Here is a 23406-nt window from a genome sequence, read left to right on the forward strand (position 1 = left end):
GTGAAGAGAGACCCAGCATCCACCTTGAGAAGGAGACACTACCCTCACGCACCTGTTTTCTCCTTCCCTGCTCATCCCTCATGGGAACAGCGCAATTCTTAGAGGTCTCCTGGGATAGAGCCTGTGAGTGAGGCCTTCACAGCCTCCCTCCTCCTGTGATGTGACCTCCTAGCTGGGCTCTAGGATGGCCACACAAGAGACCAAACCAACCCAAGGACAGAGTGAGGAGCAGGGAACCTGAGCACGCGCAGACATGTGGCTGAGCTTCTCCCCAGATGTGGTGGACACGGCAGGGCCTTAGATCCATGGCAGATACAAAAGCCAGTGCCCTGGTCTGTAGTGATGACAGACAGTGAGGGTGACAGAAAGTGGACCAGGCACCGTCACCCACCCTGGAGAGTACCATACAAGGCCACACTGGACTTGGCAGTGGAGTGGTAAACCAGATAGTCAGAGGCTCAGAGAGGTTGCCAGTGTGTTCTAGGTCACACAGCTGTGGAATGAATGGCAGAGATGTAAGATTCAATGGAGGCTTATCACAAACCTCAGCCCAGATGCCTGCTATCTGCCCCTCTCCCTCCCCTCCGTATGCACACGTGTGCCCCAGGTACATCATCAATAAAAGACCCACAGCAGACATGTTGCAAGCCACACTTTATTCACTCTGGTATCAGGAGGCCCCGGGGTGGTGGGCCTGGCCCCTGGGGAGGGGGAGGTTGGGGCTCTAGCTGGAGGGGTGGAAGGTGCCTCTCTGGTGCCACTGCATGTCACGGATGCGACGCACAGACTGAACCTGGGGGTGAGGGGCCCCGAAGTCGCTGTTGTCCTTGTAATCCCCCTTCTCCAGGAGGTACTGCAGCCCACGGTAGCCAGGGTACTGGTACCCAACCCACCTGCAGGCAGAGGTGTGGGGCATGTGAGCTGAAAGGAGACACAGGTGGGGGCATCCTGACACCAGGAGGAGGAGGAAAGGCTGGGATGCCACTCTCCGCCCCACCCTCTGACCCTGAACCTGCGCTTACTTCCTTCTCCTGATAGGGAGCTCATTACCTCCTAACACAAACCTCAAATTCCACAAAATCTTAGAATCATACGGGCCCCTGCATCTCCTCGGGACACTCCCATCTTGACCCAGTGCCTAACAGCAAGGCCTGAGGAAAGGGAGAGAGGATGGAACTCCATCACCCACCCACCTTTAGAGCCTTCTCCAGGCAGCGTGTCACTAACTCCAGAGCACTCGATGAAAATGACAAATCTTCCCCAGCCCAAGCTGAGGGACTTGCCCAGAGGACTCTTCCCTCCGTCCCTGCCCAGCATCCCTGTGTTCCATCCTCTGCATCAACCTCAGAGAGCAAGAACGCCCTTGAGGGCCTCCTCTCCCTCTCACCGCAGGGCCGCCTCACGCAGCTTTCTTTGGATGCCCTTCGGGCCCTCGCTGCCCCGCAAGTCCTACTCTTGTCTTCAGATATCAGCCCAGGAGCCTCACAGAAGCCCCTTAGATTTGTGTGGACTTTAGATGATTGACAGTTGTACCTCTGGAGGACCCCATCTGCCTTCAAATCTGGAGTACCTGGCACAGTGCATGACACTTGGCAGTGGTGAGCAAATTAAATCAGCCAAGGACAGATGCCGGCTGTACACAGTGGTTTATATTGGTGGGGCTTGACAAACCCTAGGAAACCAGGGCACACGGTCAAGCTCGCTTTGTTGGGGAACCAACACCATGATTTAAAGCATCCACCAGTTTCTGTGGTGTGAACAGTCAAGAGGGCTGACTGCGAACTGCCACTTGCTAGGGACCTGAATCCAGACAGACTGATCATCACCCTGATTCTCTCGCAAAGGCTTCTGGGACCACAGCACTCAGCAGCAGTGGCGGAGTGGTCAGGGGTGGGCCGGGAAAGCACAAGGCAGGACGCTAGGAGAGAAGCACTGAGGCAGGCTGGTGACCCCTGAGAGCTTAGGCTGCATGGGGCAGAGCCTGAGGAGAGATGCCTGGCACTGGAATGTGGGGTGACTCAGGAAGAACCAGACCCCCCATCCCACCCTGCCCACTCCCATTTTTAGAGTGCTCTGCTCTTTCTTAGTACAATGCTTGTTTCTACCACAAATAACTCCACTCCCAGGCGTGTGTATTGGTCTTTGGTGTCTGTGAGCATGACCTAAGGTACGGATCCAACACTGACAGACTCTCGTGTGTGGGGGGGGGGGGTATTCACCCATGTACAGATGAGGCTCTCAGAAGCCACAGAAGGACACTGGGTGACCGGCTCTGTCACTGTCCTCCTTGTTCCCTTGATACAGGGTCTCTCACTGAACCTGGAGCCAAGCTGGCATCCAGCAAGCCTCAGCCATCCTCCTGTCTCCACCTCCCACAGCTTTGGGATGACAGGTATGATGTGGGCCACACTTGGCCTTTTACACAGTTGTTGAGGATTTGAACTCAAGTCCTCATGCTTATGCAGAAAGTGATCTTAACCGCACCACCCTCTAGGTGACTTCTTATCCCTGCCCTACGGTCCTCACAGTGTTATGAAAACAGCCATTACACTGTGTTGTTGAGGGCAGCAACAGAAAAACTCATCTGTGTTTAGTTTGGGTCCACGTGTGTATGTGGGTTCGTGTGGATGTGCATGTGTGTGTTTCCTCCAGAATGTTTCATCCATGGCTGGTTAAAGCTCAGCAGCAGAGCTGTGGGTATAGGATGATGACTGTATGCGTCACCCAGCACACATTGCCTGAGGATCCGCTCACAGTGAGATTTCCACAGCCAAGGTCATGTGTCAAAGTGGAATTCCTCCTTGAGTCTGTTCACAGGCTCAGGGGTCTGCAGGGGCAGAAGCTCCAACTTCTTCCCTCTGAGCTAAGATCTTTCCATTCATGGCACCTGCTGCTTCCACCTGCCCCGGTAGACGCTGGGGTTTGGGATGGGAGCACAGCCCAGCACAGGCTGGTGATTCCCACCCAGGATCTGAGGGTGGGTGCAAGACAAAGCAATGACTCTCCCCAAACCCAGTGAGCTCAGGGCAGAAGAGGACTCGGGGTCCCAGAGGCTAAGTCTGGGGTCACACTCACGTGCCGCTCTGCACCCGCACAGAAGACACCTTCTCCTGGTACCCATGGGCGTGGAAGCTGGGCACATCGTCATCTACAATCTCCATCTTCTTACCGGTAAAGTTGGGGTTCTCATACAGGATGATCTTGTGCTCTTGGCTATCCTGTGAATGGAGGGGTGAATGAAGCCTACCCCCCTTCACCCACCTCTGCCAATCACCCACCTCATGGTGGGAGGTGGGACGAGCACCCTGCCTGGTGACTGGATGCCTATGGAATGACTGGCATGGGACAAGAAATCTCAGATCTTGCACTCAGGAAGCATTTTGGTCCTGAGATTCCAGGTCCCCTCCCTCCACCTTCACTTTCTGTTTTATAAACAATAGCACCTGCCTGCACACAGACAGCATGCAGCATGCAGGCTTCCGGTGTCCCCAGCAGGTGCAGGGTTTCCCACCATCTCCAGATCTATTGTCCCAGTGAAGTTTTTCTCAATTATTACCTCATCCTCTCCACAGCTGTTATACCATATGACACACAAGAAAACTGAGGCTCAGAGAGGTCAAGTGACTCTCCCAAAGTCACTCAGCTAAGAGGAGCAGAGTCAACATAAGAGCTCAGGTCTTGGGGAGATCCAATCTTCTACAGAGCTCCAGGAGGTACAAATCTGGCTTTGGAAGGTTTGGGTACATAAGTGAGCATTGCTGAGTCCTTTTGCTACCCAAAAGTTCACATGCTAGTAAGAATCAGGGTCAGAAATAGATTAGAAGCTCACATTAACTGAAGTATCTTCCCCTTCCCCCAAACCCCAGGATTTCTTTAATACTCATGATTGCTAACTGAGCCTGGCCCTAAGGGACACACCCACAGGAGTTGTCCTGGGAATGGCAGCCCCTGGAACTGTGCTAGGAATGAGGGAGTCTCTGGTAGCAAGAACTGAAGTTCTAATCGCAGGTGATCAAACAGAGGCTCAAGGAGGCCAAATGCCTTTGACCACACCCCACAAAGGAGGTCCTTGACCAGAGCACAGTGTGGGCAGAGAGTCTCCCGAACTCCGCTCCTCCGGCTCCAATGCAGGTGTAAGAGAAGGCAGGAAGGGCTTACCACTTTGATGGGCCTCAGAGAGCTCAGGGAGTCTGTCCTCCGGCTGCTAGTCCAAGAGTCCCAGCGTGGGTATTCGCCCTTTTCAAACACAAACTGCTCGCCCTTGCAATTGGCCTGCTCATAGCCCACCCAACTGCAAGACACAAAAAAGGGTCTTTCACTGGGCATTCCATGGCCAGCAGGGCCCTGGCACTCAGCCCCTCTGCACTGGTCCCACCTAAACACAAATACAGAGAGGCTAAGCACAAGAGGACCTCGGTTATCCAGAACCCAGGCCCCACTGCCCTTGACCTCCTGCAGCACATGGGAGAACTAAGTGACCAGTCTGAAGGACAGCTTGGCCACAGATCACAGTGCATACACCCAGTACCCTAAGGCCAAGAGGATGCTGGGAAAGTAATAACCAGTTTTGAGTGTAGAACAAGAGCCCCACGATCCTATCTATCTAGTGCTGCTGGCCGGTGTCCACAGTGTGCATGCCTCAGCCTAGAGACTACAAGTAGACAGGGTGACCTCAGCCAGGCGTGGAGAGGGGAGAGCACCATCAGCTGGCCACTGAGCACAGCTCTGGGACTCAAGGTCATGCAGGTCACAGCTTCTTCCACAGCAGGTTCCAGACTCAATTCTTCCCGCTGTCTCTCTACTTGGCTTTACACAGGGTTCTAACTTCTAGATTCATGGTACAGAGATGTCCAGTGACCGCTCTGTGCTGGTGAAAACCTGGACTACAATCTAAAGAGGCTCGAGTTGCATCTCTTCAATGGCCACAGCCTCCAGTGTACCCTAAATCACCTTCAGGGGACCTGGGACACCAGATGCCTTGAGGCACTGTGCAAGGACTACTGTACCCCACTTCAGGGAACAGAAGACTGTGAGCGCACGCTTGCTTGGAGCAGATGGGGTTCCCCTCCCCAGACACTCTTGGTTGCCTGACACCTGTGGATGTGACAGGGTTCCCTGTAATCCACAGCGCTCTCTTGGGAGGGCAAGGCCCACAGGATAAATAGGGAAGAGAAAGGGGGGACCTCGAGTGTGGTCCCATGGTAGAAAGACACTCTCCTCCTGTGTGGCGGTGGTGGCTGTTCAGATCTAAGTCCTCGGTGAGGGAGGCAACTGTCTCTGTCTCATGCACTTAAAGGGTGACTTACAGCAGCAGGTCCTGTGAGCGGTTTTAGGTACTGTGTTCTTAAGAACAGCAGTTAGAGCTCAGGCACGCTGAACAAAGCTATTCATCATGGCGGTCTTACAACACCCAACAGCCTGGAGGGTGGATAAATTAGGGAACACGTACAAAGCCACCATACACAACGACAGACAGTTTGGGTTCACAAACTCAGCTGGACATAAATACAACCAGGATTTGGTTTGAGGTGGCTTCCTGAGCCCTAAGCCCAGGAGTCTGCGGTGGAGCCCGAGTAAGTACCTTAAAATCTCTCGTGGTTTGATGCATAGGGACCTCGGACTGTTCTGCCACCATGAAGGGTGACTTCCGACAGGGAGGCACTGCTGCCTCTGTGCGATCCACAGACACCGCACGATTACCACCACCCCAATGTATTATTTTTCAAAAAACTCACAAATACATGCACAAGAAAAAAAATCTACATTTATACCAAAATCTTAATGATGGATATTTCTGATGGGTAAGCTGAAGTCAAAATTGGGAGTGGGGGGGGGGGGACACAACTCTTTGCTGAGTTATTCCTTCCTAATATTGGGTACAGATTTTAAGCAAGAATTATTTTTCTTCCCAGAATTCTATCACCAGGGACTTCAAAACCCACCTGAACTAAGTAATGAGACCCTCAAAAAACAAAACAAAACAAACCCAGAAAACAATTTTAAAATAGTTTTAAAAATCAAGACATATTGTATATAAAACAGTTTTATAGAGAAGGAATAACTCGGTGGTGGGGCTGCCTTGCATAGGTGAAGCCCTGGGTTCCACCCTCAGTCATTACCCCCCTCAACACACACAAGTAACCAAACACGCTAAAACTTACTTTCAATTTTAAAAATATGTTTGGGAAATTCTTCCATCAAAATGGCAAAAGGGGATGAGGTCAGACATGCTCGAAATGGTGGAGGCCCGTGTTCCAGAGAGGCAGAGCCCGGCTCCCTGTGCGTGCTAATAATTCTGCCTATACAGGGCCATTAGACTCAGACATCACACTCAACACCTGGCTGGTACAGGACTCCTGTACCCCGAGAACTCACAAGACATTTACAAAGGAGGGCTGAGGAGAGGAGAGACACACGGCCCTCGTGCACCTCGCTGGATAGTGAGGGGAGAGGAGTCCCCATAATTACATCCCCTTTCTCTTGAGCAGAGACAGGGCAAAGGTGTCCACTACACAAAGGAGACTGAGTACCAGAGAGGGAAGTCCACGGTCAGACACATCACAGCCTAGAAGTTTCCTAGTGGGGGTTTGAACCCAGCCTCCTAAGCACAAACTCTCTCTCGGACGCCAAACCCTAAGTCTTGCCCCCATCATACACAATCTAGGAGCATAGGAATATCAGACACCCCCAATTCAACATCCCAATTACCAGGCTAGCAGTCCTGGGCTAGGTAAGAGCACCCGGATACTCACGGTCCAGCCTGCACCAGGATGGACCCTGCCTTCTCCATGCCGGTCTCCTTGAGGTTGGGGCAGGGTCCGCTGAGCTCGTGGGAGTGACCCTGGAAGTTCTCCTGTTCGAAGATGATGATCTGGAAGGAACGGGAAAGTGGGAAGAACAAGAGATGAGCAGCCAGCTCGGAGAGCCCTGGGACTGCAGGCCTCCGCCCCCTGACTCAGAACAGGCACAGAGCATAAGTGGAGCCTGGAGGCACTGCTCTGTGAGCCTCGGTCTCCCTGATGATAAGATGGGTGGAAGAACCAACCAGAGGTAAGGAAGCGGTCAGAATGGCAGGCACAAGGGGCCGCTCAGCCATGAGAGACATCATGGTGTTCTCTCATTTATGTCTGTGGAGTGCTAGAGATGAAACCAGGACCACTCCACACATCCAGCAGCCGCTCTTCCGCTAAGCAATACCCCAGCTTCCCACAGCACATCATCTAGGGTAGCTGCTATCGATCAGGGGTGGGTACATGGCCCGGACTTGTGTGATGCAGCAGAAAGCAGTGGGCAGTATGCAAACTGAACATGAGAACCAACCTGGGATCTTGACAAAAGGGAGGCTTGTGGCACTGGTTCTAGGGTTCTGTACCCCATTTTCCAGATGCCACTCAGCTTCCAGGAGTGCCCCTCTGCCTACACCACACACATTCCTGGGCCCTTTCCCCAAGCCTCTACCCATGGAGGTTTCCAGGTCTCCCCATGGCCTCCCATATGAGATGGCTCTTACTAGAAATCCTCCCCCTCGCCTCACCCTGTTTCCCTGTCAGCCCTAGGCAGGGGCCTGGCAGGAATCCAGACAAGGATCCTGAGACTTGCAGAGTGAAGGGACCACTCAAAGCCTCGCAATCATGAGATAAACATGGACAGAGTCCACATATACAACTGTACTGAGAACAGGAACCCTTTCCAGCTACTCAGCTCTGTCCCTCAGAGGCAGACGCTTGCAGCCACCTCTGGATGAAGAAGTGGACAGGAGAGGGGTGAGGGGTGGTGCAGGGCCTGTGAGTCAGCACTGGCTGGAGAAGGCACTTCCGTTTCCCAGGCTGAGGATTAGCGGGATAAAGGGAGCAGAAGCAGTGGCTGAGAGGGCTCATGGCAGATTCCCTGGGCTCAGTTCAGCCTTCGCCGTCCCTGACCGCTCCAGGCACAGCAGCAGGCTTTGGTTCCCCTGCTCTGTGTAGTCCAAGGAGGAGCTGGGAAGAAACCTGTCTGCAGGGGCATTGAGAAGACTCTAGAATATGGAAGTCAGCGGGGGAGGGGGGCTCAGTGGCTATTACCTGGCCTAGGCTATAAGGGCCAGTGGGGAAGGGTCAGGCTCCCTTCGCCACACACTACCCAGTGCAGAGCCACCAGCTGCATGACCCGGGACATGCAGTCAGTGCTAACACGTGCTGTTCAGAGGAAACACGGATCTGAGGACAGCCAGAGTGGGATTGAACTGTTTAACTAAGGAGACTATGAAGATTAATCACCTGTTGCTTTTGACAATTTCTACTGTGACTGTTGGAAGATCTTAATTACATGTGTGATTCACAATATACATGTGATATCTCCATGTATCTGTGACATCATAAAACGTGGGTGACATCCCTGTATATGTATGTGATGGTGCAGTGTATTATGACATCACAGTGCATGTGTGACATCACAATATGTGTGTGTCACATCATAGCACTGCACCCAGCCACGTCATTTTTCTTCAAAGTCAACCAACCCATTGGTAAGCTCAAGGCCTTTGCCCATCCTGACCCCACTGCCCCGCGCCCTTACCATTCCCTGTCCCCTGTTTTCACGTGGTTGCTCCTTCACTTGGCCCCCAGGGAGGTCCCCCTCTTAAGCACCAAGCTGACACACCAGTTGCTGTGAACCCTAGCTCTAACCAACGAAGTGTTTAGTATTTTTCCCTCCTTGAGGACAGTCCACCTCAAGACAGCTTGCCCACTGTCACTCAGGGAAAGTGAAGTTCAAGAAGATGGAACGAGAAGGTGGGGCTGGGCCAGACTGGGTGTGACCAGCTCTCAGAGGCTGGAATAAGCTTTCCCCGCCTCAGGAGTGTGGGAGTCAGAAAGTGAAGCAGTGGTCTGAGCAGGCACAGACAGCGGGCGGGGGTGGGGGCATAGGTAGAGGCTGAGCCTGGTTTCTGGGCCTGCACAATTGTTCTGTGTAGAGCAGACGCTCCCATTGTGCCAAGCCACTGGCCTGGGCTGCACAGCAGGAGAGGGGCTGGGAATCCTCTCTAACTGGCATTGAGTCTCTGCCCCGTCTTGGGTTGCTCGTGGGTAATAGCATGCTGGGCAGCAGATAAGGAGGGAAAGTTAACTCTCTAAAATCTGAAGCTGATACTGAGCACTCGGGTGCAGAGGGGCACAGGGAATCAGCCCCAGGGAGTGTTCCGTGGGGAGAGACTGAGTCCCCTGGGGGTCAGGGTACAGAGGGCACCAGGGAGGATGCCTGCCCCTCCCTCCAGCAGGGTACCCACCTTGGGGTTGAGGGGCTGGGGCTTGCCCGCCTGTGTCTGGTGGTCTGAGGCCATGGTGGACTCTCTGGTGTCGAGGTGACCTGGAAGAAATGAGGAGGCCACATGAGAACCTTGCTGGTCCTCAATATCAAGCTGCCAGAGGATGGGGCCAACTCCAGTACAGCCCTCAGTCCTCTTCTTTTGCCTGGTTCCAGATTGTTCCAGAAGCAGCTACCTGGCCTCTGGCCTCCCCTTCACTATGATCCAGCCCTGCTCCAGGTGGAAGGAACCCCTTTTGGAAGAATCCACCCCCATGGCTGCTCCCCTATTGCTAGACAACTGCTCTCTGGAGTCACGCTGGAAGGCTCCCGCTTCTACTTCTAGCTCATCAAATTGTCTACCCTTAGGTGTTGAACTCAGCTGAGCCAGTCCAAGTGCTTGCTCTGCCTCCCAGCAGCTGAACGGCACCCATAAGTCCCACCCTCTCCCTGTGCCTCAGTTTCCTCAGTTTCCTACTCTACACCAGGCAAACAACGGAGAGACTCCATACAACTGTGTGCATCTGACAGGGCCCTGGAATGTTCTCTGCACCCAGGAGGGGACAGCCAGGGTGGTATAATTAGGGTCATTTTCAGTGGGATTTAGTGACACTGAAGTCATGGTGCCCAGAAGCAGGTGCAGCTGGGTCCAGCCCACAAGGTTTCCCGGAGGCTTGAGCCACAATGATTAGACCCAAGAAAGCTGGTTCAGCAACCTAGACATGGCCAAGGTAGGACCACCTCCGGTTCATAAGCCAGGCGCGCCTTCCTTCCCAATCTCCAGCAGAAGAAAGGCTGTACACAAGGTTGGTCTACTATGCTGTTTCCTAGCCCATGACAGAGGGGTTTAGACCACTCCTCTCCCCACTTAACAGAAGGGAAAACCAAGGCCAGGTGCTGGTCTCTGCACGATTTCCAACAAGAGGGAAAGAAGCGCAAAGGGCAGAGTAAGCAGCAGGACCTTCTTACCAGATCGCCAGCCCCCGCAAGTGCCGTGAAGCCCAGGCAGTGGGAGGTGGTATTTATACCTTCCCCAGGGGAGCTGCTGCCAAGATGGGTGACTGGTTCATCCCTGTGGAAAGCAGGGTGAGAATGCAGGCTAAGCCGACACCAAAGCCGGGTCAGCAAATGCCCACAGACATTGTGTCTCCACACAATAATGTCATTAGCTTTCAGATTCGGCTGCGCCAGTGTGTGCCCACTTTGCATGCATCAGCCATCCTGCTGCCAGGACAGGGCCATGCCAGGTTCATGGGTTGCAGTCACCAGGCCCTGGGGCACAGCAGACAGGGGCCTTCTCAGTGATCCTGGGGGAAACCAGCAAAGAGGGACTTGAGGAAGAGGCCAGCCTTCATCCATCCACCCACCCACACACTCGATGCCAATCCACCCACCCACCCATACACTGTCCTGGATAGTTTTATGTCAACTTGGTACAAGTTAGAGTCATCTGAAAGGAGGGAACCTCAATTGAGAAAATGCCTCTATAAGATCCAGCTGTAGGACATTTTCTTAGTGATTGATATGGGAGAGGGCCTAGCCCATTATGGGTGGTGCCATCCCTGGGGTGGTGGTCCTGGGTTCTGTAGAAAGCAGACTGACAGACTGAGCAAGTCATGGGGAACAAGCCAGTAAGCAGCTCCCTCCACAACTCTGCATCAGCTCCTGCCTCCAGGATCTGGTCCTGCTTGAGTTCCTGTTCTGCAGGGACAAGGCAGCCTGGAGGCTGGTTTGGAGACTGAACTTCCTAGGGATGCTGGCTGCCATACCTACCGTGCTTAATTGGATGTGCCTAAGAACTGGGTCCCAGTGTGGGAAAAACCTCACAGAACTCCACTGCTGGCTCATCACTGCCCTGGGCTCACGTTCTTGAGAGTGCATATCCAAGACCGAGTAAGAGAGGAGATGTGCTGAGGCCAGGATGGCAGATTCTTCTCTCATCCATTTTCCATCCTCTCAACAGCCACAGACGCGCGCACACACACACACACACACACACACACACACACACACCACACACACACATACACACACACACACCACAGTACAAATATATGTACACATACACACACATGCACATCACACACACCCACACATAATACACATATACATACACGCATATCACATACACACACTTGTGCGTCTCAAGTCCCTTACCCATGCTGTTTCTCACTTGTGCCAACACTCTGTTGCTCGTGCATTTCCCACCCGCAGATCATCATGCTGTCTCTGGCATCTTCAAAGCCTGGAGCCTGACACAGACTAAGCATTTCAAAGTAGACAACTTAAAAGCACCAGGCAATCAGCATGCAAAAGGGTGTAGCCAATGGGAATCATTTACATGTGGCTGGTTATGGAATAGGGTTCAGTTGACAGAGTTGCCTGTGGGTTCCCAAGTCAGATGAGGGGTGATAGAGCCTTGCCCACACCCCAAACATCTCTCAGAGAGCACGGCAGGAGTGGGGCTGCTCTCTACCCAAATCAGGCTTGGGCCTACTCAACTCTACAGAAACAAAGGCCAAATCATGATGAAGTCAGTCAAGATTCTGTTCCTCCCCAGGGAAAGGGCTTCTCAGAAATCATGTGGATGGCAGTCTGCTAATCTGACTGAGGGCTTGGAGAGTCCCTGTCCCCACTGCAGCGCTTCCTCCTTGGCCTCTTCCCTCCCCTATCCCCATTAAGCTAGCCTTTGTTTCTGTCCTCTGAAACCGTCTCTAGGGTCATAGCTGACATCTTCTCTGTTGTCCAAGACTCTGATCTCAGCTCCTCCGCATCCTGGGACCACAGGTGCACAAAAGGCCAGTGGGGCTTGGGGACCCACACTTGCCTACATACACTTGAACCCTGAGTTGGATCTGTAGCACCAACGACAGAAATACACACCTGTAATCCCAGTTATGGAAACATGGAGACAAGAAGATCAGAAATTCAAGGTCATCCTCAGCTACAGAGCAAGTCTGAGGCCAGTCGGAGCTACCTAAGCCTCTGTTTTTAAAAGCATGTTTGTTTTGGTTGCAATGGAGAAACCAAGTTGGAGCTCACTGAAAAACTCCATCCCTGCTGGTGTGTCAAAGGTGCCAAGCAGGATGCTGCAGGGGAAAGTGACCAGAACTTATTTGCTGGGAGAGCCTTCACACCACAGCACAATCTGTCGGGGTCCATGGGTACACTAGGGCATGCCGGTTATGGGATAACCTGCTCTCAACTGAGTTCAGGGTCTGCTCCACAGAAGGAGGTCAGCCTGGGAAGGTCACAGGCCCCACAGGGGAATGTACTACTGTTGTTTTGGTAAGTGGACGTAGTCAAACTGCTGAGGTATTTATATTCATACCCACAGACCTGAGTGCTCAACCTCAAAGGAGCTGCTCTCTGTAGTGAGCAGAAGTCGATGCAGAGATACATAGCTGGTCAGCGTGCTAAGAAAAGTGACTGAGGGCTCCAGCCTAAAGGGGCATCTGTGTTTACCCCCACTCAAGACTCAGGAAACTGGGGACAGGGAGGAGCTGCAGAATGCCATGCTGTGGACATGGCATGGCTACTGTACACACGAGCCCACAGCAGCTGTGGTTACCTACACAAGATAAGGATGTTTCAGCATGCTTAGGGGAGGGATATAGGAAGCACCACCCTTAGCTGAGGAAATAGTGGCATTTGATGCTAATTTAATTTAATTGTATGACTACTGGTGGGTTGTCCATTGTCCTGGTGACTTTTTATTGTCAATTCCACACAATCTAGAGCAGTGGCTCCCAACCTGTGGGTCATGATCCCTTTGGCAAGCCTCTGTCTCCAAAAATATTTACATTACAATTTTCATCAGTAGCAAAATTACAGTTATGATGTAGCAAGTAAAATAATTTTATGGTTGGGGGTCACCACAACGTGAGGAACTGTATTAAAGAGTGGCAGCATTAGGGAAGGCTGAGGACACTGTGCCTTCACTGTGTCCCTCACCTGAGAAGAGGGAACTCCAAATGAAGAACCGCCTCCATCAGGATGGCCTGCTGCCATGTCTGTGGGGCACCATCTTGACTGCTAGTCGATGCAGGAGGATGCAGCCCACTGCGGTGGTATTGCCCCAGGCAAGTAGGCCCGAGCTGTGTAAGAAAGGCAGCTGAAAAAGTCAGAGGGCAAGCCAGTAAGCACCAGCCAGCCCTCCACGGGTGGGGAGCAAGCCAGTAAGCACCAGCCAGCCCTCCACGGGTGGGGAGCAAGCCAGCAAGAACCATTCCTCCATGGGTGGAGAACAAGCCAGCAAGTACCAGCCAATCCTCCCAGGGTGGGGAGCAAGCCAGCAAGAACCATTCCTCCATGGGTGGAGAGCAAGCCAGCAAGCACCAGTCCTCCACAGGTGGGTTCTGCTTTGAATTCCTGGCCTAACTTACTCAGTGAAGGACTGTGGCCTGGAAGGACAAGATGAAATAGACGTTTCCCTTCCTTATGTCTGAGGGCTTTATCACAGAGGCAGAAGAGAACACTAGAACATCTATGTAAAAATGACAAACATGGCCAGGGCGCTGGTGATGCACACCTTTAATCCCAGCACTGGGAGACAGAGACAAGCATATCTCTGTGAGTTCGAGGCCAGTCTGATCTACAGAGTAACTTCCAGGACAACTAAGGCTACACAGAGAAACCCTGTCTTGAAAACAAAACAAAAGACAAACACAACCTGATACCCCATAGAGGGCTGATATCCATGGGTAACCTGCCTGTATCTGAAGAGAAACAGTGGAGGAGGAATGGATGTGGGGAGAGACGAGGGAGGAGGTAGGAGAGGAACTGGGAAGAGGGGAAGGAGGGGAAACTTTGGGATGTAAAAACAAACAAATAAATAAATAACACAAAAATAGACAAACACATCACCCCATGAGCATGCAAAACTGCTTTTATCTATAATAAATCTCAAATGTACGCACACAGAAAGTATTGTGTTAAATTTCTTTATAATTCCTTATCAGGAATATTTGTCTGTTTATGCACCTTTAGACCTGTCCTCCTCCATCCCACATTCATCTCTGGTGAAAGGGATCATGGGTGGAAAACATCTCAGAAACCTTGGGCAGCTCCACAGCCCTCCTTTCCCCTCCATGCAGCCACGGTTTCCTTCTTCTTCAGAGGGTAGGGGTGTGGGGGGGTGGTACCTAGGGCATGGCTGTTTTAGAGCTGTGCCAGTCCCTCTTCAGAGGAGCCAGCCTGGCAGCTGTGGTGGCCTCACCCCTTCTGGAAGGCATCCACCACTGTTACACTCAGATCAAGCACTGTTTGCAGAGCCCTCTATGTTCTATCATTTTTTAGCCCGTCATCAAAGGGGACATGGTGGGACAGGGCTGTCCAGTGGTCCGAGCCTGTCTCTGTATTCAGCCACTCACTCCAGCATCACCCATTTATTTCACAGAGCCTACGGGGGACTCGATGGGGATTAACTTACACACACCGCATCTGGGTGCAGCTTACAACTGACAAGTACACAGGTTCGCAAAGCCCTTTGCTATGGCGTGACCTTATGTGGACGATGGGCCTGGTACAGGGGAGGGAGCCATTGCTTCTCAACCGCTACATCTTCTGGATATGCTCAGCCCATAGTGGGTCCTCTGAAATCGTGTGTTGACTGCCTTTAAGAGAGAGAAGTCTCTACCAGAAGGAAGTTCCAAGACCAGAGCTCCAGCTGGACCATTTATTGGGGACTTGGGGAACACAGGTGCAATATATTTGAGAGCAGGTTGTTATCGGGGCTTCCTGACATCATTCTCAGGCATATTAGGCCATGTGACTCTTTCTAGCCAAATAATAATCAGAGGCCTTTTAAGGCTCTCTTCCCTTGTGGTTCTGAGATAGTGGCGGGGTGACACGACAGTCTTTATCCACCTTGAACACCACGTGCAGCCCAGCTCATGCTGGCCAGGACACAAGGACACCTGTCATTACAACCAGCTTGACCAACGCCCACGGCCATGCAGACAGCAGGTTCTGGGGTCCCTTTTGAACCATCACAATGTAGTCCTTAGATGCAAAGCAGTCAGGAGTCAATGTGCCTCTCAGCCTATCCAATTGGAGAAATTGTCAAATCTATCAACAGTTGCCCATAACTGTCATTTGTGACACCCCTTGGTCTCTTGAAATAAAGTCAACTATAACCCACACCTGCATACAAATTTGCAAATTAAATCAGTAAGAAGGCCTTCCTTTAACTATAGCATAAAGAATGGTGTGATACAATGTTGCCATAGCTGAGGGCTTTGTGAGAGCTGGGGCAGGGTGGAGAGACAGGCAGGCCTAGGCTTCTATTTTCAACAGGCTCAGCACTCGGACTGAATGTATTCTGTCCTCTGCAGGTGGAGAGCAAACCAGCAAGCATCAATCAGTGTGGTTAGGGGAGGGACAAAGGAAGGACATGGCTAAGTTTTCTTTAATTGTGTGGCTACCCTAGACAGAAGCACTTCTTTAAACACCCTGAAAGAAACTGCCTGGGTGCCAGGATTTGCCAAAGTGGTAAGGAGGTTCTACCCGAGGGCTGGGGACCTGGAGCTGTTCAAGAGTCAGCTCTGGTGAGGTTTATTGTAGTCAATAGGAGACCCCAGAGCCAGTTGCCACATTGCAGAGAGCTCTGGGCTCCAGCCCTGGAGCGCAGGAAATGCTCACTGAATAGGCAAGGCAGGCATGGCTGCCTCAGGTCAGCGATGGTCAACCCAGCACTGGCAGCCCTTGTGTGGGGACAGTGGGCATTACGGTAGCTGAGGAGCCCTGGTCCTTCCCTTGAAAGCTGTGCTTCTCAGGAGAGTGCACACCAGCTCTCTGAACCTCTGTTTCTCTGCAAATGAGAATGGCTTCAGCCAGGGCAGCCCTGTACTCACGTGGCTTGCTTCCCGCAGAATGAAGGGCAATGGGATTGACTGATAGGAGGACAGAGAAATGACACAGGAAGTGTGGGAGAAAAGAAGGAAGGATGGATGGAAAGGCAGATGAGCTGACAGATGGAAGGGGATAACTAGCTAATGGACAGATGGATGGATGGATGGATGGATGGATGGATGGATGGACGGACGGATAGATGGATGGGATGGATGGGTGGGTGGATGGATGGATGGATGGATGGATGGAGTGATGGGTGGGGTGGATGGGTGGATGGATGGGTGGGTGGTCTCAAGGATGTATGAATTGATGGAAAGAAGAGAATATGGAAGGGAAGAAGGGTGGAAAGATGGGTAGATGACGATATATGAAGGGTGGGCAGATGGATAGGAGAATGGGTAGGAGGGCAGATGAATGAATAGATGTGTGGGTAGGTAGATTGATGAACACATAGACGGGAGGATAGATGGATAGGTATGTGGGTGAATGCATGGGTGGCTGGCTGGCTAGCTGAGTGGATGGGTGGGTGGATGGGAGGGTGGGTGGATGGTGAATGGATGGATGGACAGATGGACAGTTACTCAGATGTAGGCACTGGTGGTGAAAGCAAGCCTGTGGCAGAGGGGGCATGATCTCAGCTGGTAAGACTGAGGCACACCACTCTTCCCCTCCAGCCCAGCCTCCACAGCCCCGCCACAGGAAGTGACACAGACAGAGCGGCGTGGCTGGTGGGCTTTATTGAGCAGGATCGGGAGGGACACAGGCGTTGGGCACTGGGATCCGCATCCTCAGCTGCTCAGGAAGCAGCCACGCTTGTGCCATTTCTGGTCGCGGATGCGGCGCACCGACTGCAGCTGCGGCTGGTTGGCATCCCACTCATTCCAGTGGCGGAACTCGCCGCGCTCTAACACGTACTGGCGTCCGCGGTAGCCAGGGAACTCGTAGCCCACCCACCTGCAGAGAATAACAGGTGAGTCGCGGTCCCCCTGTCGCCCTCCTCTGGCCAGGCACCTGCCTTGGCTCCTCCTTGGCTCCCAGCGCCCGTGAGACTCTATCTACTTTTTTCAACACTCCGCTATGTCATCTCAGCACCGTTCTGTTATCCCAGGTCAGGCTGAATCCAAGCCTCCCCGCCTGCCGTTCCTTCTGACTGGAGTGCTCTTCCTTAGCTGATCCTGCCTCACACACACCCCGGGGACTCACAGAAACGCCTTCCCCAGAGTTCCCATCACACTCATCATCAGACTGGCAGACCTGAGAAGAGTTACCCAGCTCTAACTGACCGTGGGACCCCTATCCCTGGCTGCTCAGGAAGCAGCTAGAGGGCGTTCTCACGGCCATCTTGCTAGGCGCCATCCCAGGTTCAAACCCACAATGGAGAAGGAAGGCAAAGTGGCCCTGAGGTTTCTGTGACCCCAAAATCACATCAGCAGAGATAGCAAGCCTGCTCAGAGCTACACTCACTCAAGTTCCTGACAGTTACAGAGAACATGAGATGAAGGTCACTCTGAGGGGCTGGAGAGATGGCTCAGCTGTCAAGAGCACTGACTGCTCTTCCAGAGGACCCAGGTCCAAGTCCCATCATCCACATGGTAGCTAACAACTGTCTGTAACTCCAAGATCTGACACCCTCCCACAGACATGTATGCAGGCAAAACACAAATGTATATAAAATAAGAATAAATAAATAGAAAAAGAAAATATCACCCTGAGAATCAATCAGTTTGAGTTAGGACAGCCATAAAGACCTGGGTAGAGACCTTGTGATTCACTGAAATAGAGCAAAACTGTCTAGGGGGTCTAGGCTGCCTAGAAACTGTAACAGGGCAGAAGCAGGGTGCTGGAGCATTCCCAATGGGCGGGGGGAAGGAAATTACGGAGAGACGGGGTTAAGAGAGTAGGGGGACAGGGGGCAAAGAGAATAAGGAGGAGGAGGGAAGGAGAAAAGGAGGGAGGGAGGGAGGGAGGGAAGGAGGGAAGGAGGGTTTAGTATGTGCATAGTGTTGTTCTGAACATATTTCCTTTAAGACAGGATTTCTCTGTGTAGCCCTGGCTGTCCTGGAACTTGCTCTGTGGACCAGGCTGGCCTTGAACTCAGAGATCCACCTGCCTCTGCCTCCCGAGTGCTGGGATTGGAAGTAGCCCCACCACTGCTGGTGCCGCAGTTCTTGGATTTTTTTGAGGCAGGACCTGATTCTGGAGCCTAAGCCACCTTCAAACTCTTGCTCTTCCTGCCTTAACTCCTGAGTGCTAGGGTCATGGACTGGGCCCTACCCTATGGGCTTTGAGTGAGAATGGGTTCAGAGCATGGCTGAGTCTCTCATGTGTGGGGCTGGCAGCTGTCGAAAATCTGGTGCTAAAGCTGGGGGGCTCCCTTACGTCCCGTTGATGACTCGGATGCTGGCCACACGGTCCTGGAAGCCATGGGCCCACAGGCTGGGCACATCGTCATCCATGATCTCCATCTTGCGCCCACTGAAGGCTGGGTTCTCAAACAGGTGCAGCTTGTGGTCTGGGCCATCCTGGGGGCAAAGCTTAAGGGTGAGTGGGCCCCACACCCAGAACAGAAAGATTGACTCACCCCACCCCTCTTCAAGAGACACCCCAGAACTGAGCAAGACAGGGAAGAGGGCTGGACAGATCTCCTCCCACCAGTCATTGCCACGAGAAAGGGAAACTGAGGCTCAGAGGGGACCCCAAGACTCATGCCCCAGCTTCCCCTCTCTTAGGCTGACTCTAGCGTTTCTTTCCAGTTTCCCCTCGGTTATGTAAAAGGAACTCTGCTCAGACACTGAGGAACACTGGGTGGCTTCTGTATTAACGGGGGTGGTGGCATTTCAGTGATTTAGCGTCCTTGTGGACCATGGTCCCCTCTGGAAGCAGCAGGGATGAGTGTAAACTGCCTTGAAGTGATCTTCTGGGTTGCTGAGGTTTGTGTTTCTTTGAACAGCGTGGATCTGAGCTTGAACTGTGAGAGTTCTCAGGTTAATTGGATTACTATGAAGGGGTTGACAGGCAAGTCTGCCAGTTCAAGACAAAGACTCAAGTGTTCTGCCCCCGTGCCCACTCAGGAGCCAGCTTCTTCTCACTGCACACCATTGTTGAGGTAAAAAACCTGATGCCTGTCCAGGAAGGATCGCAATGGCCAAACTGGCCAGAGCAAGGTGCACATGCACACACACAGACACACATTTGGACAGCAACAGTCCTGACTCACAATGTGCAAAGGCCGGAGGGACAGGAGAATGTCATTACGTCGGCTGCTGGACCAGGCATCCCAGCGTGGGTAGTCCCCCTTCTCCAGAACAAACTGTTCCCCACGGAAGGCCCTGCGCTCGAACGCCAACCACCTGAGGGAGGAAGGGACAGGGTCACTGCTGGTGTGCCTGAGCAGGGACCCACATGCAGGGAAAAGAACAGGAAGGAGAGACATTCCACCCCTAACCGAGTACAGACCCTTGTGCCTGCAGGAACTTGCTTGGGACTGATGCCCTGGGCCAAAACCTATCCTGGGACATCCTGAGACTTGTGTGCAGCTAAGTTGGGGGCCTGGGGCTTGGTAAAGCCCCCAACAGTTCCTGCCTGCCATAGGTTGAGCAAGAGTTCCATTACTGAGGGACTGTCAAGAGCACTGGCTGCTGTTACAGAGGATGTGGGTTCAACTCCCAGCACCCACTGGGCTGCACAGAAACCTCTGAACTCCGGTTCTGGAGATCCAGTGACCTCTTCTGGCTACCAGAAGTACTGCATGTACATGTACAGAGACATGCAGGCAAAACACACACACACACACACACACACACACACACACACATATATATATATATATTTTTACAGAATTTTAAAAATACATTTGTGGGTTAGTCCTGCTGTCATGCTTCCTCCTTCCCTTCACCCTGTCACCCTCCTCTTTCCTTCCTTCTCCCTGCCCCTCACTTCTCTCTTTGTATGTACTGTCTGTGTCCACGTCTCTGTCTGTCCTCAGATGAGGAGACACAGCCGCAGACGTGTTGCCTGAGATCACAAACAGTCTTAACACTGGACTCAACCTGCGGGCCAGAACTCAGTGAGTGCGGCGGGGCCGGCTTGCCTTGGGGACGGGCTCCAGACACCTGGTTTTCTGGCCTCGGTTTCCTCTGTGATGCCAGTTACAGAAAGGGGTGTGGCTCTCATAGGATGAGGATTCATGATATAACTCATAGGAAACTTCACAGGGTCTTAGTTCCCAAGGCTATTTAATGGTATCATTTCTTCTTACATTACTTTAGTTCCCAAGGCTATTTAATGGTATCATTTCTTCTTACATTACTTTATTGTTTTTTAGTTTTTAAAGAACTTTCATGAGGCCATGGCAGCGCACGCCTTTAATCCCCGTACTCAGGAGGCAGAGGAAGGGGGATGTCTGTGAGCTCTGCAAACAGTTGGTGTTCACTTGGTGTTTCACCTTGGAATATGGCCCCCGCTGGCCTCCTTCCTGTTCCTGCCATCCACCACTGGAATCTAAAGCCCCGAGTCTGTCATTTTATGGATGGGGAAACGGAGGCAAAGAAGGAGGGGGAGCTGCACAAGGGCCCAGGGCAGATCTGAGGCCTCCAGTTGCAGAAGGTTGGGGCAGTGGGCACTGCCCAGGTACTCACGGTCCAGACTCCACTTGGATGGAGCCCACCTTCTCCAGCAGGCTGTCAGTGAGGTTGGGACACTCGGCCGAGAGCTCACATCGCTTGCCCTGGAAGTTCTCCAACTCGTACACAGTCACCTGGAAGAACAAAGACGAAAGCCCTGGTGGGCTCCAAGGGCCTTGAGCGCCCTTAGAACAGCAGGGAGGCCCCACCTGCTTTCCTCAGGTGAGTCACACAGGTCTGCATCGCCCCCTGGAGGCCAGAGTGAGAAATCACAACGATGCCACAGGCCCTGTTTAAAATCACCAAGACATCCACCTCAGATGTTCCCTCTAAGGCCTCAGCATGTTTTGGAAGGGACAGAGTCAGCTATGTCACACTGCCCATGCTTCTTCCAGCCCATGTTTCTGCCACCTGCATTATCTCACGACAATTCTGGGACTGGGGACATCACTTCCGTTTTAAAGATGTCAACGCCCAGAGACATCAAGAAACTCCAACAAAGTCACACAGAAAAGCTACATCCCTTGATTCCTGGTGGCCCTGTGCTCCACTGAGTCAGCTGCTGTCCTCAATCCTGGGCTCGAGGTTCTGTGAAGACCCCTGTACCTTGTAGCTGCCCCCAAGGCCTCCATGGCTCTTGCCAGCTGCAGCCTGCTCTGGTGCACTGTGCGGCTCTGCCATGTCTCCAGGAACGCTTCTGCCTCGCACTGGAAGGGAACGGGGTCACAGGCTTCACGCAGCAGTAACAGTAACAGCCACATAAATGTGGCTGGAACCAAACCGTAGTGAGGCCTTTGCTGCTCACATCTCATAGCCACGAATCAAGATCTACAGTCATTCATTCAGCCATTCAGCAAACACCCCCTAGGTACCTGCTTTGGGCCATGCATCTGAGCCAATTAGTGAGACTGGGGAGTCTCAGGAGCTCAGAAAATCAAGACCACTTTACTGAGGCCACAAGGAAGAAAGCACTCGGATTGGATCGGCACCCCCCCAAATGCCCCCTTCACAGGGCTTGGTATCTCCATGGGCTCTCTGAAGCCTCATTGCCCAAGACTGGACACCACAGCCAGCGTGAAGAGCAGACCACAGCAGGCAGGAGAAACAGACAGACAGACAGACCAAGCAGTTGTGAAACAGGCTAGGTCTGTGAAACCATTCTAGGGCATAAAGCTGGCTACCCACGCCACAATCTTATTGAGTGCTTGCTGTGTTCCAGGCACTTGCATAGTGGACCCTGACAATCTCTCTTAGTTTATGGGTGCAGAGACATGGAACCCAGGTTTTGTAGACACCAGCATGGGTGTACAGACACACACACACACATATACTGTCCTGCACATACTCCTGTCCCTCACCTTTGCCTCCCTTCTGACCTGTCCTGGCACAGTGGCGTGAGGGCCATCGTGCCCAGCAGCTTTGCTCCACATCTAATTAGCATTAGTGGACACAGGGCTCAGCCCACCTTGTGGGAATGCCCCACTATACCTTCCCTTTCTTGGAGCTACCCAGTCCTTGGCAGCCTGGTTCTGAGCCCCCACACACAGCTGGGATCTAACCTCATGCTCAGACACACAGACACTACAGGTCCCCAGCTCCATCTGTAACCAGGCTTAGAGTCAGTCGTGGGTCCTGGAGGTCAGCCCCACCCTCAGATGAGTCAAGCACCAGCCACGCGCACTCATAGAGACCCGAGGTTACACCCTGCACGATGCTGCACATCCCCCAGCCTCACCCAGTCCGGAACAAACCTGCCTCCAGGACCAGCTGTCCCCAGACTGGCCTGCCTCCAAGGCTGGCCTATTTATGGGTGTATTCTGTTGGCCCAGCACATCATGGCCTGCTGAGATAGCGTCCTGTCCACCCGATCCTGTCCGGGCCATTTCACCCTAATAGTAAGCCTGGGGAGGCCCCCAAGGCCAGTCTCACATCTGACGCAACTCTGATGACTTCCTGGGGACCCACGGTCTTTGCTGACTTTGTGGAAGGCTTTGCAGGCTAGAAAGGGTGCATGGAGCACAAGTCCCTCTAGTGAGCCTCGATTCTCCTTTGGCTTCTTGATGCCTCTTTCCTACTAGAGTTCTCAACATTCCCAGACAGGCTCCAGGTCTTGAAGCGGGGGATCCCTGGATCCATGTGCTGGGCAAGGGGACTGAATTCAGATCACCACAACTGCTTTTCCAAATCCACTGTAAACCCATGAAGCCGTTTCCAAGGCTGTGATGTCAGGGCAGACATGTTCCTCGTGAGAGTAGCATGTACGAATGAACCACAGCTCCAGCTGTGTGCAAGGCGCTTTCGGTATGATGATGTTTCCCCACATCTTTGAGGGGGAATTTTGATTGACATATTAAAGATGATGAAGAAACTGGGCTCAGAGAGGCCATGCCAGCTACATAGGGTCACAGAGCTGTTTTCTGTAGGCTAAAATCCTCGAGTCAGCCTCAGATCTGATTGCTATCAGTGACCTTTGAACTCTAAACTTTGTGGATTCCATGACTGGGGTGAGTCCCTGAGTACTCACAGTCGTAGCTACAAATTGATTTGGGTTTTTAATGTATGAGTGTATATTGTAGGATGTTTAATGTATGAGTGTGTACTGTACAATGTTTAATGTATGAGTGTGTATTGTACAATGTTTAATGTATGAGTG

General features: G+C 52.5%; 2 protein-coding genes across 2 annotated transcripts; both read right to left on the minus strand.

Moving 5' to 3' along the window:
- Positions 1–724: 724 nt before the first annotated feature.
- On the minus strand, positions 725–9316 carry Crybb2 (crystallin beta B2). Its single transcript, XM_026783301.1, has 5 exons — positions 9263–9316; positions 6753–6871; positions 4159–4291; positions 3076–3218; positions 725–893 (listed from the first exon to the last, which is right to left on the minus strand). Exons 1-5 carry the CDS (start codon positions 9314–9316, stop codon positions 725–727), a joined length of 618 nt encoding a protein of 205 aa, XP_026639102.1.
- A 7603-nt stretch (positions 9317–16919) lies between these two features.
- Crybb3 (crystallin beta B3) lies at positions 16920–21434 on the minus strand. The gene is made up of 5 exons (XM_026788966.1): positions 21360–21434; positions 20769–20887; positions 19349–19481; positions 18511–18653; positions 16920–17085 (listed from the first exon to the last, which is right to left on the minus strand). Exons 1-5 carry the CDS (start codon positions 21432–21434, stop codon positions 16920–16922), a joined length of 636 nt encoding a protein of 211 aa, XP_026644767.1.
- Positions 21435–23406: the final 1972 nt, after the last annotated feature.

The sequence above is a fragment of the Microtus ochrogaster genome, chromosome 2 (assembly GCF_000317375.1).
Source record: "Microtus ochrogaster isolate Prairie Vole_2 chromosome 2, MicOch1.0, whole genome shotgun sequence".
Classification (NCBI taxonomy): Eukaryota; Metazoa; Chordata; class Mammalia; order Rodentia; family Cricetidae; genus Microtus; species Microtus ochrogaster.

Bases quoted from the DNA above. Each gene is read 5' to 3' on its own strand.
- Crybb2 (XM_026783301.1), bottom strand. From the start codon at position 9,316: ATGGCCTCAGACCACCAGACACAGGCGGGCAAGCCCCAGCCCCTCAAC. The intron at 6,872-9,262 runs GTGGGTACCCTG...CGTTCCTTCCAG, and splicing joins CCCAGCCCCTCAACCCCAAG to ATCATCATCTTCGAACAGGA. The intron at 4,292-6,752 runs GTGAGTATCCGG...TGTGTCTTGCAG, and splicing joins ATCCTGGTGCAGGCTGGACC to TTGGGTGGGCTATGAGCAGG.
- Crybb3 (XM_026788966.1), bottom strand. From the start codon at position 21,434: ATGGCAGAGCCGCACAGTGCACCAGAGCAGGCTGCAGCTGGCAAGAGC. The intron at 20,888-21,359 runs GTACAGGGGTCT...TTGTTCTTCCAG, and splicing joins GCCTTGGGGGCAGCTACAAG to GTGACTGTGTACGAGTTGGA. The intron at 18,654-19,348 runs GTGAGTCAGGAC...CTTTGCCCCCAG, and splicing joins CCCTCCGGCCTTTGCACATT to GATGGCCCAGACCACAAGCT.